The following is a 20721-nucleotide window of genomic DNA, read 5'->3' as shown; positions in this document are numbered from 1 at the left end:
ACAGTCATTCCTTAAATAAGGGAATTTCCCTTTTGAGTTCGTTTTTTTTGTTCTTTTACACTTTGTTAAAGCTTTGTAGTTTTGGCTCAAAATAGTTTCATGTATTTTTTTCTGTTAATCATGCCAAAACGAACTGACTATCTTGCAGTTACTTTTGTATTTTTTAATAAATATAACATGTTAAGATGTAATATCCATGACATTACTTATCAGTTCCAAGTAACTAATGGAAACAAATAGTGTTAACATGTAACTTACACAATCATCTAGCAATTACACGTAATACACAGAAACATTTCAGATTAACATGCATCTTACATAATCATTAATTGTTAAGAGGCTGTCCAAGTAAATATCAGGTAAATCCTATGATATGGGTGGCACAACATAATTTTTTTCCCACTGAATTTTTGGTTCCAATGCAATGTTTATATCATACAAAGGTTATATATGTCAAAGATATTTTTGAATCAACAGTGGATGGCTCAGAAAATGATTTTAAAATTCACTAACAATGCAACAAAATTTTGTACAAAATGAATAGTTAACTCCCCTTTTCAATGAATCTTCAGTGCTTTCTATGTATTTTTTTTTCTTTATTTGTTGCAGTTAATAAAAAAAACTAAATTTAACTTTGAGAAAGAGTGAGTTTGTGATATGAAATAGATGAAAAAATTTTGAAAACAAAATATGTCATGTGCCATCCACTGCCTGGTTTTTCCATGGACACCCTCTTAACTAGTATCTCTCACAAACAACTAGTGTTAACATGAAACTCATGATAGCAACTGGCAGTAATATGTAACACACAAAAACATCTAGGATTAACATGAACTTACATAGTCATTAAGTGTTAACTAGTATCTCACACAAACAGTTAGCATTAACATGAAACTCATGATAACAACTGTCAGTAACATGTAACACATAGACACATCTCAGATTAACATGCAATTATAATACACAATTACACACAGATATTGTTAACATGTTACTGACAAAAACATCTAGGATTAACATGTTAATGACACAATCATAAAGTGTCAACATGCAACTCACAGAAACATCAAAGTTTAAATGCAATCACATATACACTAACACACACACTTACACAAAAATGTGTTACTGTGTTAACACTATTTTAAAATTAAATTTACTGTCAAACCTAATTATAGCAAATATCCAACTTGAATACCATATTTCATGTCTGTCATGTATTTTTTTGGTTTACTGCTATGTTATAAAATGGGCTGTTAATTTTCTCAATTGGATTGTTTCATATTTTTCATGTCAGGCCTTATATAGCCAACTTTAAACAAATATATGTGCGTTTGAAATAAAGATAAGGATACTTTGTTCTTTCTAATTTTGTAAGATTTCAAAAATTGATTGAAATAACAACATTTTTTAAAGTGATATAAAAAAGAAGATGTGGTATGATTGCCAATGAGACAACTGTCCACAAGAGACCAACATGAAACAGACATTAACACATATAGGTCACCATACAGCCTTCAACAATGAGAAAAGCCCATACTGCATAGTCAGCTATAAAAGGCCCTGATAAGACAATGTAAAACAATTCAAACGAGAAAACTAATGCTTACTTTTCAATCACTTGTTGCGTGTTTATATTCTTGGTATATTGTACTTAGTCAAATCCCTTAAACAAACAAAAAATGCAGACATTGTGGTATAATAAAATACATGGCCATGGAATATTTGGAGATAATATCATTTTATCAAAAAGACAACAAATTTTACACTGGCATAACAGATTTAAGTCCATCATACTAATAGGAGAGCCATGTTATTAAATTGTTAATTGAGAGGCAGGGGCGTTTTATTTGGAGAAAATCACACATGAGGATAAACGTTTGTATTGACCAAAGGATTTCATGTACAAAAATGTATAAGTATATCAGTATATATAGACATCTCTATTAGTGATCATATATGAATTCTTCAAGTGTGCATCAAGAATTCTTCTTATGAAATCTCAAAAACAAAATAAATACGACAGCAGATGTCCAACCCTGAAAAGTTGGGACCAAAATGGACACAATATTCAGGCTTGATACAGGTCTAAATTTGGATTGTAATTAAATATTTGACATATAATAGGTTTTTGAAACAGAAAAAACTGTACAGCAAAAACCTCCTGTTTCACTGAGTTGTAGTCATAGTTTTAGTACAATTAATGCAAATTTTTGGTTTTGTTGGATCAGAATGAAATTTATCAATCTTGTCTGTCTGTTACTAAGAATAGCCACCATTTTGAGTTCTGGAATGTAATAGTTTACGGTATATGGGATTTCTTCATTAATAAACAAAATAATTCACATTTCTCATCAGAAAATATCATCTTGGTCAAATTTATTTCAATTGTGGAGGGTAAGCAAAGTTTAAAAAAAAAAAGCATGTCTTGTTTAAAAATTTACATTGTAACTATACCGATGAGGTCCGACAGTTCAGATGTCAAAGATAAGACCTCTCATTGAATTTTACAAAATCTGATAGTCATACCAAGCATAAATGTTTATTAAATGGCAATGAAAACAATATACTTTTTATCACAAGTTACATTTTAATTCACAGATAAAATTAAGTAAAAACAACCAGTTTATAAGTATGTTCAAAAAACAACAAGTATTATAAAACACAATATCTACCGTACTACAAATCATTTGATAAAATAAAAAAAAAGTTGACTTTTTTTTATGATAATGAGTAAAATATAACTGCCATTTAAAAAAAAATCAAATGGAAGTTTAAAATAAAAACTTTCATTTATCAAGTAGCACTCCATCAAAACACAAACTGTTACCAGTGATTTGTGATATTGTAGCACTACTAAAATGTATGTCCCCTTTAGGGATACTTTAAGTAAATACCATTTAAATATTAAAATAAAAGTATATTTCTATCGCTGTCCTGAGTTTATAGTTTTAGAAGCTTTATTCATTCTGATAATGTTTTTTTCTACATAATTTATCTCCCTTTTTGAAGATTTTCTTTTTTAAAATGGAACTAAACTTACTAATGGAAATATTTAATTTAAAATAAATATCAAAACTAATAATAATTAGTAAACAGACAATAAAAAGCACCTTTGCTGCTATTTCAATTTTGCATAATCATATTTTGCCCTATTTTGTACAATTTATATGATTCATAGCAATATGTTAACATTGTATGCATTTTAAACCTTTCATACTTAGTCATTTTAAGTCACCTTTACTGTATTGGAAACTAAATCTACAATGATATTAATGTTTAATGGTAAAATTGATCTATTTCTGGCAAGAAAGTGATGTCATGTGATAAACTCGCTGCCTATATTAGAATAAAAGTGCCATGATATCATATAACTATGGAATTATATTTTGATCTTTTGCTTACCTGGTGTGTAACTGGATCAGAAGTCATCAAATATATATTTAAAACATAATAATAGAACAAAAGATAAAAGAAATACATTATTCTCTACATGCATTCTTTTAAACATTCAAATTACTACTAAAATAAACAATAGAAATAAGATTTCAAGGTCAAATTAAAACCAGTCCTCTTTTTTTAATTTCTCTCATTGAAGCATGCATTACATCTTATTAGAATTAAAAAATAACTGTAAATGTCCATTTTAAAAAGGGCCAACATGTTTACCAAAATCAGCAAAGAAGGTTCTTTTTTTGCACTAGTTTAACTCGGCTATAAGCAATAGTTTTTCATAAAAAAAGAACTTCCTTAATTCGTTTGTCAATAAAAATATCTATAATCTATTCTTTATGATTTTCTGAATTTGTAATAATGATTTTGAAAGGGACCAATGGTGGTTGGAGTTGGCTAAGTTAGTTTCCGAGATGTTAAAAATGTTTCAGCCCATAAGTTGCTCTTGTTTAAGGATAATGGGCAGAGCTGTCAAATATGTATCTAGATAGGAAAACCAGAGAGCTGTTCTAATGGTTCAATTAATTTAATCAATTATTTCAAGCAATTTTAAAACTTGCTTAGACATTTTTCAGGCATGACTTTAAAAGGACATTTGGAAATAACCATTCCTCAAAATTCTGGATTCAGTTCATTATGTCATTTTATCTAACATGTAAATATGCCTCAATTCAATATATGCTTTTATCTCCATATTGAAATAGATTCATCACCATGCCTCCTGGATAAAGATCTGAAGCAATCAAAGGGCATAATACAAAAATTTAGTTCTTTGGACCAATTATTGCAGCTGAGTTTTAATAAAATATGACAAGTAATTGCAATAGCTCTCCTCAGCTCTTCAATCTTAGTGAGTTAAAAGTATATATAGAAACAGTACCAGTACATACATAAAAACTTAGCAAAACAAAAATATTTGCGTAGATGTTTTAAACATATCTTATCTACAGAAAGTCAAAACTTTATCATTGACTGATAGGATTTATGAAATAGATCATCTCTTACTAGACTTGCTTTCTGACCTCTTCATTCCAGCATTTCTAAAAAAGTCCTTTAATCAAATGAAAAGTTATTGTTCTTGTAATCAATTGTTATAAAGGGTAAATAAATAATCAGAAAAATAGATGAAAGCATTCTTTCACATCAAATAAATTCAATTTTGTTCAATTTTCATGAAAATATATATTTGCAACTTCAAAGTCTTAATTTAATTACTATATAGTCAGTAATATGGAAATAGTCTATTGTGTATACATATTTCTAATTCATTTAATTTGCCAAAAAGTAAAAAAGTTAAAAATATAACAAATCAATTTGATGTTGCCTTATAAAAGTTATTATAATAATATTAATATATATATGTACAGTGAAACATCTGTTAACAGTGGATTAAAAAACCACACAAACAAACAACAAAATAGATATTCACAACTTGCTGCCATTAAACCACTAAATGGAGGGAATGTCACCACAAAAGAGGGGGGATAGGAGGGGTCCTGATCCCAAAATGACAGGTTTAAAAACACAAAATCTTGAGGTCCTGAATCTAATTAAATGTAAATCCCGACATCCTGAAAAGGAGCTTAAAAACACCCGATCCTGAAGTCCTGATAAAGGTCCTATTCCCCCTCACAAAACATTCAAGTACAAAAATTATAAATATATAATTTAACAACTTTATATATAAATAATAAAAATAAATGTTTTATATTAAAAAAAAATATGATTACAACATTCTAAAAAATAACCCATATCATCTATACTGGATATTGTACTTTGCAGACATATATAAATATAGATTTACAGTATATTACAAATATATACACAATTTTACAATAATAATCGATGTAATGAATCACTACAAACCTGTAATGATCAACCCTGAGAGATGTAAAAACAATTGTCTTTTCACAACAATATTAATAACAATGAACTGTTGACCCTTCTGGAATGCCTGAATTCTCTCCCTTGATTTTGTGGAATTCATATTGCTCAATCTTTTTGTTGCTGAGGGGATTTGGAATTGGTGTTTTCTTAAAGATGAGTTCATGTCTGTGCAAGACATTTTAGACTAACATTGCTTTGTCAGGCTTTTAAGACTTTTAGATTACTTTCCGTAATCAATAACTCTGATAATAAATATACCATTATATTACATAGGTGTAACATTCTACTGTTTTAATTGGATATGACGATCACATGTTTTAAAGTTTATTTTACATATCTGACGTCTAGTTCCTATTTCAATGTATATTGACGCTATGTTTCTATTCATACGTATATTGGTGGTCAATATGAAAATGTTAATAAATTTAGATTCATGACGTCAAACATAACAACCACGGAGGAGCACTGCATCAGAGAAGAAAATTTGGAAGTTTATCAGGAGATTTCAAGAATTTTATGTTAAATGCAGACGATAATAATACAAGAATGCTGATGCAACAAACTATGAAGTTTTAAGTTAAAATAATATTTTCAATGACATGTTAAAATTCTTGCAAAATACAATAAAAAAATGCACAAAAAGATCATTGAAGGTCATTTTCCTAATACATTATTCACATATGTAATATAGAAATCAAGTACTTTCACTCAGTCAATAAGTTATATATGGACCTGTTATATTTGTTGACACTCAGACTTCGTCTTCTGTCAATATAATCTGAACAGGTCATATATAAGATATTGACCTCGTTAACATTCCATAATTCCATAATTGATAAATCAGACCTTTAAAAAAATCCTGGTGTCCCCCATCAAATTTTTTTACAAAATCCTTTGACTCAATGTCATTAAAAATGCATTGTTTCTTAAAAATAAACTTTGGTTAAAATTCACAATTCTAAACAGTCCAGCCTATTTAAAACATGAGGTCAGATAAATATCAGGATTTAAAAGTGAACTCAGGTGCTTCTTTGTTCAAATATTTTAAATGTATACTAAAATGACTACAGACTGTGCATGAAGTGATTGGAGACTATATGGCAGACAAATACAAGAACTATTCTGTAACACCTCATCACTAGTGAAGATTTCCTTGGGAATAAACAGAGACAACTTTCTCACATCTCCTGTCATGATAGGAATGATTTCTGAATAAACTGAAATGAGAAAATAATTGTCATATTAAAATTTCAGCTTGTCTTATACCACCATTTCACTGTGACCTCATTTAACTGACGATTTTAGGAAAATAAGTCAGAAGGCAATTCTTATTTCATTTTAGCTTTTAAATTAACCTACAGCACATGAAATCTTTTGTAGAATACTGTGGATTCATTAATATTTGTTGGATACCAATTTTCATGGATTTTGTGGGTACTGGAGAACCACAAATTTAAATGTTCAATGAATTACAAATTTTATTTAGGAATGTTTGCAGAATTAAATATCAACAAAAAGGTTTTCTTAATCCATGAAAATCGATACCTACAGAAATAAATAAATCTACAAAAGCAGTTTGCATTTGGATGGTGATTTTGTAATATTTTGCCCAGTAAATTATGTGTATAGCCTTAAATACAACTAATTAACCCTTTCAACGCTACACAAAAAAATAGAAAAATGGCTGCTGCTGCTGCATTTTTTTTTAGTACATTCATTAGAACAGTATTTTCCTTTTCAGACTGCTGTATCTTTTTTATTATATGAGATACAGAGCAAGTTATTGCATGAAAAATGCTCAGGAGAGCATGAACTGTAATGTTAGGCAATTATTTTACTGAAATTTTTATCAGGTTACCTGCGTTTTCAGGTAATTAACAGGTAAAAGGTGTAATTTATTACATTTGTGTTGAATTTTGAATAAAAACTACTTTTAGTCTTCATTTATTTTGTTGTTTTATCTGCCATATTGTAAAGAAGACACCAGTTGCCCGATTCCGTAGCGTATTGTACCATATATAACGTTTGATGTAATCGTGGCACAAATAAATAGCTCCGTCCTAAAAAATTTCAGTCAACCTCCGTTTTCCCCCCTTTTTCTACGTCTCGTAATGATCGATCAAATCATATTTCCCACACGAATTTTATGTAATAAACACATTGAGATAACAAGAAACCTTTTAACTAATCCTCGTTGTAAGTTTCGCCAAGGAAATGCTGAAATTTTTCCATATTTACAGCTTCGTTTCCGATTTCCGCCATTTGCATTTGTCAAAATATTTGTTTTTATTTTCCTTCTATTTTCCTTCTACTGCATGATTTTACTATAAAAATTGCCGGGATTTCAAGCGCAAATGAGACCTTGCATATCCTAGATTCAAACGAGGAAAAATTAGAGAGAACCCGAATGAAAACCGAATGGTTTAAGAGTCCTTATGAAAAATCCTTTTTCATCGCGGCATATGCCGCGAATAGCAGTGGCGAACGGCGTACGTCATCGCGGCATATGCCGTGTATAGCGTTGAAAGGGTTAAACATTTAAATGAGACATTTTTAAAATTTTTAAAATTCTTAATTTTTTCCCTGTAGACACATTTATTCCTCGAAATTAACACAGGAACGACTAGGCATGTCCTGCTAAAATGTAATGGGCAAAATTTGTTACCTGAGAAAGGTTTTTTAAATTTTGATTTTAATGTTTTGAACTATCTGATTAATTTCAATTTTAAAAAAATAGATTTACATGGGAGACAACTCTGAAACATCTGATCAATCCAAAGTACTATTTTTTGAGGGGACAGGAGGGGGGATAGGGTGTAACTTTATTATACAAATATTGTTTATCATCATCTGAAAGCTTTTTCATCCTGTGTGCTGCATTCACTGATCAAACGGATTGATGATTACAATAGACAGAATACATTACTTACTTGATCAATGCTTAAAGTAATCTGGCCATTCTGTTTCATATTGTTGAAGTCATCTGAAATTTATCATTAATTGTAAATCATCAGTCAAAAATATTTTCAAAAGACATTTTCAATAAATAATTTAATATTGAAGAAAAAATTAGTGATAAATAAAAAAAGAATTTGTCATCTTTTCCCTATTTTTTAAACAGGATTTAGCACCAAATGAATTTGATACAGTTAACAAAAGAAAAACCAATGCAAAATTAAGAATTAACCTTGAAACAACTTTTCCTTATTTTTAAGAATATGTTTAATTACTGAACAGAAACTGCCGCATATCAAAAGGACAGAGCCTAGGATATCAGAAGTGAATTATGTCAAAAATAACATTGACAAGTATTTAATGGAAAATGCTGTCTTTATGAAACCACCATGATTAGAATTGTTGAATGGTTTCATATTGTCTTCTTTTCACTGGAAAAGCTAGTTATTGTTTTGCACTTCCATATTCATACTTACTAAATAGTTTTGTAAGCTTAGAGAGACAGGAAAGGAAACCATCGAAGTCTATATGACATTTCTCATTAGAATACTTAAATACCAAAGCTTGCATAGAATTGTTGTTTATTGTAAAACCTGGAAAAAAGCAAAAAAAAAATTATACTTCTGAAGTATGTTTATCCCTTGACTGGGTTTGAAGAATGGTTGTACACCAAGGCGTCAAAAACAGTCATATATTCCGATCATTTGTATAATGTCCGGTAAAAGTCCGGCTGGGCAAAGCATGAAACAGTCATATACTTTTTAGTTTTCAAGGCTTTTTTGTTCATTTTTACATAATTCACGATCTTTTTGACCCAACCTTTTGCCTCTAACATCAACACATTTCCAGTCATAAATGTGACATGATGATTAATTACTATCAAAACAACACCTACTTCAATACTTTCTAATTTTAATCAAGGCTAATTAGTAGTTGGACAGCTGAAATCTACCTTTTCAGGTGACAGGTGAACTATGTTCAGTACCGGACATCGGTTTATTCACAATTTTTTTCTTACTTCTCAGTCTCTAATTGATTTAGTCCAAAAGATTAAAATTATTAGAAATTAGTTTATGAAGATAATTTGATGAAAAATTTAAAAAGGTTTTAAATGAAAAATCGTCAGACCTACGTCGTATGAACTAGAACACGTGTGCGCATGTGCACAGGCGGAAATTTAATTATGCATCTTACATTTCTTCAAAAATGCTAAAATTATCATTGATACCTGTATCTAACGTTCATTTCAAGTATTTTGTTGAAGAAATAACATGGAAAGAGCTTCTTCACTCAGTCGTGCTTTGTAAACGTACACGGATTTTACGTATCCGTTTAAGGTCCATGTTTTACCATTGTCAAGTCAACATCCAGTTAGAACAGTGTTAAAACGAAAGTAAAACTTTTGACAATGTCATTTTGCACAAATAAAAAGTCATAGGCAGATATGAGCACGCTGATGTGCACACTTTGAATGATGCACTGCCAATTTAACAGTTACATTCGAACATCAAATTCATATCATATCAAAGTAAAGTTTAAAATCGTTTTTTTTTAATCTAATGTCAATCATTGGAATGGCCATCTGATTACCATAATTGCCTTTTGTGACTTAAGTCTTAAGGGATTAAAATCGGGATCAGATATAAAATGTCCAGCTGGCTCAAATAGTTTTTGAAAGCCCTGTTGTACACACACATAATAATTTTATTAGCTTTTTTTTTACTTAGCTTACAGCCAGTACTCTTAGATGTGTTTTTTCTGTTGGTTTTGTTTTTGCTCTGTATAAACTTGATAAGTTCATCTTTTCAACTAATTTTTATGGTTTGTTCTCATGTTGTACTGTAACATTAGTTTCTCAGGCAAGAAGAAGTCTTTGGAGCCTGCAATCATGTTTAAGCTTACCACATTGTGTATGTGCCTGACTAAAGCCAGGGGCCACATTTTTTATTTATTGTTTTGTATATAAATTAGGCAAGTAGTTTTCTCCTTTTAATTGTTTGAACATTTCACATTGTTTCAGGGCCTTTTATAACTTACTATACTATATCAGTTTTGCTCATTGCTTAATGTAGTACAGTGACTAACTTCTACATCTTTTAATATCTGGTTGAGACTTGTCTTATAGACAATCATATCACCTCTTTTTGTCGCTATTTATAAATTACTGCTAGTCTAACTTTTGTAAAATCGCAAGTTTTATGTAAAGATAATTTAGAATAATCAAATCTAATCATGGCATTTACTACATAAATTTTTAAAATATACAAGCTCAAATAGAACATTCTCCTTAAAAATCAATCAGTGTTGTAAATTGAGAAAACTATTGCTATGTTTTTATACATTGCAATAATTTTGGAATTTTCGGTACACCATTATAAATTAATATAATATACCTGCTGCTCCAAGTGCCCTCCTTAATTCAAAACAACTAAAAGATCCAATATTATCTGTATCATACTGGAAGTATATTCTCTACAATTAAGATAAGAAATTACAAAATTTATTTTTATCAGTTTTTATAAAATTAACAAATACTAAATTCTGAACATTCTGTGATGTTTAAATTGCTACTAAACAATTTGTATGTAGTAGATATTTTGCATTTTTTTTAGTAACTTGAGAATCAACTCTCAGGAATATAGTATCTGTGACATGTTGTATTGAATTTTTATCTATATAGATGATTTTTTTGATTTTTAAACTTCTTGTGATTTGGTTGGGGACAGTTATAGATTTAAACATTAAATGGAGAAAAAAGTTTGCTTTCAAAACGGATGTTAATCTGAATTTATCCATCAAATTATGCCATTTAATAATAAGAACAGCTGTAGAGTAAACTTGTTCATTGTTGTATGTGGAATCTAATACAACTTACCTTCCAACTTTTGAGTAAATTCCACAAGTATAAGAACTCTGTATAACCTATTTTGCCTAATAATTCTGTCTGAATAAGGTTAAGGAGATATAACATTGAATATTTTATCATAAATATCCTTTAACAGTTCTTGTCCATTTGTTTTTGATGCGTTTTGTTGTTTGGTATTTGATTTTGCCATGTGATTATGGACTTTCTGAATTGATTTTCCTCTAACTTCAGTATTTTTGTGATTTTACTTTTTAAGGGGAGACAACAAAAGCTTACTGCATTTTGTTTTAATTGTGTGACAGTGAGTCACAAAATACCTTTCAAACATTCAAATGATTAAGCATGTATGTGATAAATAAATATCATTAATCTGAATATTTTCTAAAATTGATAAGACTTTAAACATATTTATTTTAAGGTTATAAACAAGATAGAGAAATTTCTCTAAGAAATCTGAATTGAACCATTATTCATACTACAGTATAAATGAAGACAGAAAGGATACATCTAACAAAGACACAAACTTTTTACATGTGTCTATACTTGTATTTCTGTGATGTTGATCTGAAAAATAGTAACATTTAAACTTATTTTAGTAAACAATTCTTAAACAAGTTTCCAAGTTCATTCAATATTATGTATTGATTTGATAAACAGTACAAAGAGGACTAAAGTGGCCCTGTAAATCAGCAAAATTAAAATAATCTGTATCATAATTGTTTTTATCTCAAAAGTCATCCATTGCTCTTAATCTATGATATTCACACAATAAAAAATAAAGTTTTCCCTATCAACATTCCTTAAGCAAAGTGTTCGAACGAATATTAGTTCTTGCATGTAATTCATTGTGTTGACAGATGAACAATGATAACAACAATATCACCATACCATTTTATAGTCTTGTAAACATATGAAATGTTATTGAAATTACAGTAGCTTTTACTTCATACATATTATATTATTTTAAAGTCATAAGAAACGAGTGACTGGTGAAAAATAATGTTCATCCAATTTTTGAACCAATGCATGTGTATATCACCAACTTAATCCTCTGTGCACGATTTTATCATTTTTTACGCAAATGTATAGTTTAAAATCGTCATTTTTTTTTCTATCTGTCCGTTATGATTTAACAAATATGGCTACTCATTAAATGACGTGTTTTGAAGCCGAAGTTTACCGATTGCCACCTTATAGTAAATAATCAACAAAAAGCATGGGTATTTAGCACGTGTTTAACATATAAAATCAGGTAATTGTTTATTTTAATGACAGATTCATGCGTATTGCTATCACCGGATTTTTACTAGGAGGGTTACGCTAAGGTCACTATGTATACGGAATATATGTCAGCGAATTGCTTCCTGACAGCAAGCAATTAAAAACAAGAATGTGTCCACACTACACGGATGCCCCACTCACACTATCATTTTCTATGTTTAAAGGACTGTGAAATTGGAATAAATTCTCTAATTTGGCATTAAAATTAGAATGATCTTATCAAAGGGAACATGTATACTAAGTTTCAAGTTGATTGGACTTCTACTTTATCAAAAACTACCTTGACCAAAAACTTTAACCTGAAATTTGCACTACAATGTATCATTTTCTATGTTCAGTGAACCGTAAAATTGGGGTCAAAACTCTAATTTGGCATTTAAATTAGAAAGATCATATCATAGGGCACATGTATACTAAGTTTCAAGTTGATTGGACTTCAACTTCATCAAAAACTACCTTGACCAAAAACTTTAACCTGAAGCCAAAAACTTTAACCTGAAATTTGCACTATCAGTTTCTATGTTCAGTGAACCGTAAAATTGGGGTCAAAACTCTAATTTGGCATTTAAATTAGAAAGATCATATCATAGGGCACATGTATACTAAGTTTCAAGTTGATTGGACTTCAACTTCATCAAAAACTACCTTGACCAAAAACTTTAACCTGAAATTTGCACTATCATTTTCTATGTTCAGTGAACCGTAAAATTGGGGTCAAAACTCTAATTTGGCATTTAAATTAGAAAGATCATATCATAGGGCACATGTATACTAAGTTTCAAGTTGATTGGACTTCAACTTCATCAAAAACTACCTTGACCAAAAACTTTAACCTGAAGCCAAAAACTTTAACCTGAAATTTGCACTATCATTTTCTATGTTCAGTGAACCGTAAAATTGGGGTCAAAACTCTAATTTGGCATTTAAATTAGAAAGATCATATCATAGGGCACATGTATACTAAGTTTCAAGTTGATTGGACTTCAACTTCATCAAAAACTACCTTGACCAAAAACTTTAACCTGAAGCCAAAAACTTTAACCTGAAATTTGCACTATCATTTTCTATCAGTGAACCGTAAAATTGGGGTCAAAACTCTAATTTGGCATTTAAATTAGAAAGATCATATCATAAGGAACATGTGTACTAAGTTTCAAGTTGATTGGACTTCAACTTCATCAAAAACTACCTTGACCAAAAACTTTAACCTGAAGCGGGACAGACGGACGAACGAACGAACGAACGAACAGACGGACGCACAGACCAGAAAACATAATGCCCCTCTACTATCGTAGGTGGGGCATAATAAGTAAACTTCTTCTAAATGTGGACAAGTTATAGAATTTTCCTCAGAAAAAAGTATATGTACATAAGTTGTATAATGTAAACTATCCATTTAGTTTTAAATTTTAATTTGAGGTTTCATATGACTTTAAGGAAGCTAAACATTTATTCTAATTACCTTTCCTTGATGCTTCGTTTAATGTTTGTTGTAACTCATAAGGTGTTACTTCCATATCCTAAAATAAGATTAACATTCATCAATGTTTTTTTCTGTATGGTCATTAATAAGAATACTCTACTATCTTTGTAGTCTTAAGAACATTATTTTTTTTTAATTTTGTACACAGATTTAAATTAAACGACTGTGCACAGGCACTTTCCTATTGTTGTTGATTATGTGTTGACTCAAGGTTTTTTTCTGTGTTTTACATAATATCTTTCTATGGAATATTTTTTGTATATGGATTTCTTTTTTTTTACAGTGCAAATATCAACTTCTCTATTGGATCAAATTGTGATATGAATATTGATCTGGTTTACAAGTAAACCATCTAGCTTAGTAACTAAGCCAGGTCCTACCCACGACATCACTCTCTTCTGGCATACAAGCTTGAATAAGACATATGAGGCAGTAATATTTATGTTGACTTGATAATGTTCTGTAATTTTACATTAGCTTACTTTTCCCAATACAGAAATTATTGCGTGCATTTATTATTGTGATTTTGTCATTTGGACTAAAATACAATTTCAATTTTATGCGATGTTGTGAAAAATGTTGTTTAATTCATATAGAAAATTTCAAAATGCCAGTTTAAATTATTGTGATTATAACCCTGTTGCATTTTTTTACAATAATAAAAATGTCACAATAATTTCTGAATTTACAGTACCATATACAGTTCTTGATGCTGTTTTTAGTAATTGTGATTATGTGCTACAAGACTTACCTCCCCTGACACAGCATAAAAGAATCGTTTAAACTGTTCCTCTCGTTCCTTATCAGGAGGATGCTGAGGTAGGGGAGTGTCGGATTTTTCTGGAATTTCATCAACATCTCTGAAAGTACATAAGTACATACAGTCTTATAAAGAGATCATGATGTTCCAATAGTTTCAATGCACCTTTTACTTAAACAATCTGAGAACTGATAAAACAATACATAGTTAAATTAGAATTTAAAGTTTGAAATAAAAATTCCAAAAATTCTAATAAACAAACAATAATGCAGGATTCTATACAGTTATTCTTGACTTTCTTCCCATAGTACAATATCTATACTATAAAAAATTATTTGATTTGTGTTTTTATACTGTTGCATCAAATTACTTTTACAATAATATCTGACTTGTAAATTGATAAAAAATGTCAAAAATAAAGAGAAGGCAGTTTTCTCTAATGAGCAGATGTAAAACTGCAAATTATAGAAATTGGCAAAACTTTGTAAATGTAAATTGTAATCTGCAATGCAATGGGGTAACTAGAAATTGACTGAAATGTAGAGAATGCATTATATCTCTAAATCATCGGTTTGAAAATTAGCTATACCAAAACTTAGGTTGCAACTTCAACACACAGCTGATCATAGATAGTTTTGACTTGCAGGTTTACATACTCTAAATCATTAAACATTTTTCATATTCCAAAATTTTGTTCTTCACTGAAATACCAGTATAAGCCGTGGTGTAGTGGTTAGTGCATCGGACTACTAACCCAAAGGTTCCTGGTTCGATTCCCGTTTGCAGTGATTTTGCTAGCGCTCGTCACTTTCGTATTTTACGAAAGGGTTTTCTCATTGACGAAAGTATTTCAAATCAATTTCGTCACTTGAATTTTGAAAGTGTAAAAAAAAATTCGCAATAAAAACTATAAATCTACCTGTCTTCATGTTTTTGACAAGTTTATGACCTCCAGGTAATTAACATTTTCAACAGGTGTTACAAGTTGTGATTACAACTAATCCGCTTATCGCCATCAGATGGGTCACTTATCCGTAATTTATTAATTAACCCCATAATTGAATGACCATCATAATTATTTCCCCAGGAAAATCAGTCAGTCGGCATTTCAACAACCAGGAGTATAATTTCGTCATTTAATCAAAAATGTAACAACCCGGACAGTTCGCATTTGAATTTCAATATTTCCCAAACGATCACAATCTGTTCAAAGTTAGTTTGTCGTAGATTCGTCATTCGAAGGCATTTTCGTCATATTTGATTTAAATTTTCATCAAAAACTTTCGACAATTTCCATTTAAAATAAAGAACTTTCATGTGTTTATTCAAAAAGTTCACGAGAAATGATTTAAACAGGTGCTTCCTGTATTGTGTTCTACGCATGCGTGAAAGTATCCTTTTGACTATTTATAGACATTTAAAAAAAAACGTAAAATACGAAATCATTTAGAATCAATTAAACGAGAGACAAATATATATCTCTTACTAAAGGAATTTAAATCGAAAAATAATAATTTCCCGATGAATCCGGACTCGTTTTGAATTTATTATCCACGTGTCACTTCCCGTTTTCGTTTCATTTTAAAACCGAAAGTAGTAAACGTGATCTATTGTTGATTTGTTTACAACCTCCTTTCAGTCATTATAATCGTTCCAAAAAGGATATAATACATTTCCAACTTGATAGAAATGATATCCAAATATCGACTTAGACGTTTTATAAGGATAATGATTATGCAGTGAAATAATCATTGCAAATTAATTTCTGCTGTGATTCCTTGTTTAAAAAAAATAGAATCCAACTTTTGTTGTTCAGGAATGACCCCTGGAATAAACTGAAGAGAAATTGTGAACTAAATTTGTGGATTCCATGTCAGAATCTTTCATAATAATGGCCAATACAGTCAAATCATACAATAACTGCCAATCATGCTGGTGCCTCAATCCCTTAAAATCTTACCAAGTCAAAAGATGAAGCTAGTAATATACATCATTGTTCTATTGCTTATACACAAAATAATGTTGATTTTAATAGCGCGCAAAAGTGACTAAAGCCCTCAAAATCCTAGCTTAAACCCTGCCGTTTGGGATGAAAATTTCAGGAAATCAATTTTCAGCTCTCCCTTGACACCATCTGCGAGTATGGTCTTGAGTAAACGATGATAGTCCGTCGGAAGGGGACGATAGATGGCTGACCCGTGTTAAGAGAGAGCCATATCTCTTGCACGTTAAAGACACCCTTGTAGATTTCGAAAAAGAGTAGGCTAATGCCGCTACAAGGCAGCACTCGCACCTGCAAAGTGGAAAGGGATTAATAAGTTGCAAAACTTGTTTCCCAATCCACTATAAATGAATATGTTTAAATAAAAAAAAAAAAAAAAAAAAAAAACAGTATTAGATACATACTCTGCTGTGTTTTGATTTTCAAAAAAGAATCTGAGGTAGAATCCTGCTTCTTCATTAATATCCCACGTACATGGTATCACTACATATTGTCCTCTAGGTAACGTTAATCTCTTTATAATTTGTCGAGAATCTATAAATAGACCACTAGATTGTACACTTTGATTATTGTCAAAAAATTCCTTCTTCAATGGCAATGGATGACTCTTTAAATTCTGAAACAAAAAGATAATTCAATTAAAACTTCAAGAAAGGGATATCATTTAAAAGTTGACATCAAGAATGAATGCAAAGTCAGCTACACAAATAACACCTTAATTTTTTTTAGAAACTTGTTGGCTTTCTTGTGATATTTTTCTACTCAAAAAAGAAAACTAATATTTAAGACAGTAAAATAGAAGACTGATTCCTACAGTGTTTTTCAATTAAAATATAATGTTGTCTATAACTCACAAAACATATTTGTAAATGACTAGCATCAAATAATCAAACATTGTCTGCAGCTATTTAGTATATTCAGGCAGTCAAAATTGGATTTAAATCCTCAAAATTTTGTGTTCTTTCAGCATTAATTGAAAATTTTAAGAACTTAAAAGGAGTGTTCAGTAAGACCCCTTTATGGCCCCAAAATATAGCAGTTTTACAAAATTGTTAAGGGGGTACAGAACACCTAAGAAAAGATAACTCTTACTCATAGTCTGATTCATTGCTACGTTTTAAAATTATGTGCAATATGCAAGCTTCTAAATGATCATGATTAGAATGTTTACATTATTGCTAAGACCAGCTGTACATCCTATGTTATTCATTTAATCTTTTAGTTCATTTAAAGTTACTCATTTTCAATAAATGAATCTTCAATGAGACATAGTAGGGAAATTTCAAAGTGAAATAAATTTACCAAAAGAAAACCAGGACGTTAGAAAAGGAGGGAAACAGAAAGAGAAAGGACCATAACTGTTTTCGTTTTTTACTTGGCAATGCGGCTAGGTCTTTAATAAAGTCAAAAGTCTAAGGATAATACCATTTGATTTTAGGGGGGGAGGGCTATAGTTGTAAACATCATTATTGTCCTGCATTTTATTTTTCATTCTTTACGGACCTGCAATTTTCATTAGTTTACTGAAATTGTTTTCATAAATTGTCCTCCTGCTTGTTATGCCAAATTACTGATCCTGACTTTGTTTGTTCAAAAACCTGTCTTGCCTTTTTTCAAATTTCACCCCCCCCCCCCCCCCCCCTTCCTCAAAAGAGGGTGAATAGGACCTTTATCGGGACTCCGGGATCAAGGGTTTTTAAGGTCAGGATTTAGGGATTGACCCTTTCGAGATCCGGAAATTCTTTTATCGAGTTTCGGGATGTCAGGATTTAAATTTATTTAAATTCGGGACCTCGCGGATCGGGATTTCGTTTTTTTAGGCGGGATTTCGGGATCAGGACCCCTCCTACCCCCCTCTCAAAGGGTAGCTCCCTCCGACAATGAAATTTTAACAAAATAAATAATAATCCCTGGACAATTACACAATTCTTATGTTTTTAGATCTTCTTATCAAATTGATTAAATCAAAACTGAATTGACTCCACAATACTTTGTTTTTAAACAAAACATTAGGTTTAATTTTGAAGGAAATACACTATGGCCCTAGTAATACATGTAGTAATGTAAAAAAGATTACGAATAATTTATAATTTTATAATTGCTGTCATCCCAGAGGGATAATCAACCACCAGTGCATCATTTACATGTCACGGAACAAGGCAAAAAGAAGAAAAAAAAACGTCCTTTTCAGTCCAAAAAACACTAAACATATTTTTGCTTTCTGAATTCATTTTTTTTTATCAAATGCAATTTTGAAATAAATATAAAAAAGAAAGTGTGGTGTTATTGCAAGTGACAAGTGAAAATGTTTCTTCTCAAGTCTCAATTCAAGATTATTACTGAACAGAGTAATGATTATCATTCTCTATAATAATAAGGGGCCCCAAAAATTTAACAGTATAATGATGTCAGCTCTATTTCATCTCTCATGCAGTGGCTAATCCAGAAATTTTCATAAGTGGGGGCCCACTGACTGACCTAAGAGGAGGCCCGCTCCAGTTACGCTTCAGTGATTCCCTATATAAGCAACCAATTTTTTCCAAAAAGGGGGGGGGGCGGGCCCCCTGCCCCCCCTAAATCCGTCACTGTCATGAGCCGTGGTTCTTTGCACCAATGGTTTTGTCGTTAAGTTTTGAATTGTATATTTTTGAATCTGGCCAAAAGACCAATAAATTAAAAATCTTGATCATGTAAAGCATCTGCCAACTTTAAAGCTTTTCCCTATGAATCATGTGTATTTTTGGCGTGTCATGCTTTTAATTTCAACAGCTCTTATCTCAAATCAACTTCAGTTACATCCTTTTTTTTTGCCCCTGCAACTGAAAGTTGGGGGGTTGGGTTATTGTTTTACCCCTGTTCGTTTGTCCTTCCGTCCGTCCCATTATTGGTATATAGTTATTTGGCATAACCCCTCCTACTGTTTGATTTCTAGGAAGTTTTCACTTTGCTGTCTGTTGAGTAGTTAAGTACGTACGCTGCGCTTCAATAGAAACGATTCCCTTTTCAAACAATTTTATGTGACTACATGTCCATTATTTATTCTGTGTGCATTGAATGGGTTGACATGTCATAAATGTTTCTATATTGTTGTATGGTCGAATAAAGCTTGTGTAATATAATTTTTTTAAATAAATATGAATTCATACTGACTACATAAAAGTCATGGCCCGTACAAGTGTTTCTTATCAAAAACCACAATTATCGTCCTTGAGGTTAAAGTTCAAGGTCACATGAAGGTCAAAATTTTAAGAAGGCACACCACCTCATGATGATAAATGTTCATCCACATGCCAAATATGTAAGGCCTAGGTCAAAAGGCAAAGAAGTTATGGCCTACATGGTTGTGTTTTTCACGGAAAATAATCCAAAGTTGACCTTGAGGTCACATTTGAAGGTCACACAAAGGTCATCATGATGCAAGACACTTAACCCTGTGATGATACATCCACATGCCAAAAAGGCCTAGTTCTAAAGACGAACAAAAATATGGCCATTATGTCTTTTTTTAATAGATTTTGCTCTTATCTAATGAACCAATTTGAGGGTGGGGCGTAATTTAAACTTAAATACCAAAAAATCTAACGGTTAAATTAAAAAAAAAATTTGCAAGAACAATCGACTAGTATAGCACTCCAAATGCTTAGTTTTATGAAAAAATTAAACGACACATTTTTTTTCAAAAAAAAAAATCTTCTTCAAATACTAGAAGCACAGCGTTCACTTTTCGGGGCTGAATCTGATACCCCCTATTAATGTTCTGGCAAAATTTTAAATCTGGAATAAAAAACTTACAAGGAAGGGGTATCAGTGAACTAATTTCCACCTCAGCTATCATTATTAGCTATGCTATTGTCAATTTAGGATTAAATTTTAAAAATTTTAACAAATTCAACCCTTTACCCATATTTCAGAAACTTCCAATTTTGGCCGATACTAGTATGTAAAAGATGCCATATTTGAGTTGCCAAATCTTTTAAACCTATGGTTCAAATCTTTTAAAATTTTTACAAGATGTTTAGGTTGGCCTAGTTAATCAA

The 20721-nt window shown here is 30.7% G+C and overlaps 1 protein-coding gene across 1 annotated transcript in view; it reads right to left on the bottom strand.

Annotated features, from left to right (window-relative positions):
• Positions 1-325: 325 nt before the first annotated feature.
• Positions 326-20721, bottom strand: part of LOC143069648 (calpain-9-like) — a 45692-nt gene continuing 25296 nt past the window's right edge. Inside the window, exons 10-18 of the mRNA XM_076244390.1 lie at positions 17089-17300; positions 14674-14782; positions 13902-13959; positions 11664-11722; positions 11168-11236; positions 10686-10764; positions 8769-8885; positions 8268-8320; positions 326-6554 (exon numbers count right to left, since the gene is read on the bottom strand). Of these exons, the coding sequence (XP_076100505.1) occupies positions 6528-6554; positions 8268-8320; positions 8769-8885; positions 10686-10764; positions 11168-11236; positions 11664-11722; positions 13902-13959; positions 14674-14782; positions 17089-17300 (783 nt within the window). The 3' untranslated portion in view covers positions 326-6527. The remainder of the gene's footprint in view (positions 6555-8267; positions 8321-8768; positions 8886-10685; positions 10765-11167; positions 11237-11663; positions 11723-13901; positions 13960-14673; positions 14783-17088; positions 17301-20721) is intronic.

The sequence above is a fragment of the Mytilus galloprovincialis genome, chromosome 3, assembly GCF_965363235.1.
Source record: "Mytilus galloprovincialis chromosome 3, xbMytGall1.hap1.1, whole genome shotgun sequence".
Lineage (NCBI taxonomy): Eukaryota > Metazoa > Mollusca > Bivalvia > Mytilida > Mytilidae > Mytilus > Mytilus galloprovincialis.
Note: the sequence above shows the minus strand (reverse complement) of the source record. Positions and strands in the feature narration are given on the sequence as shown.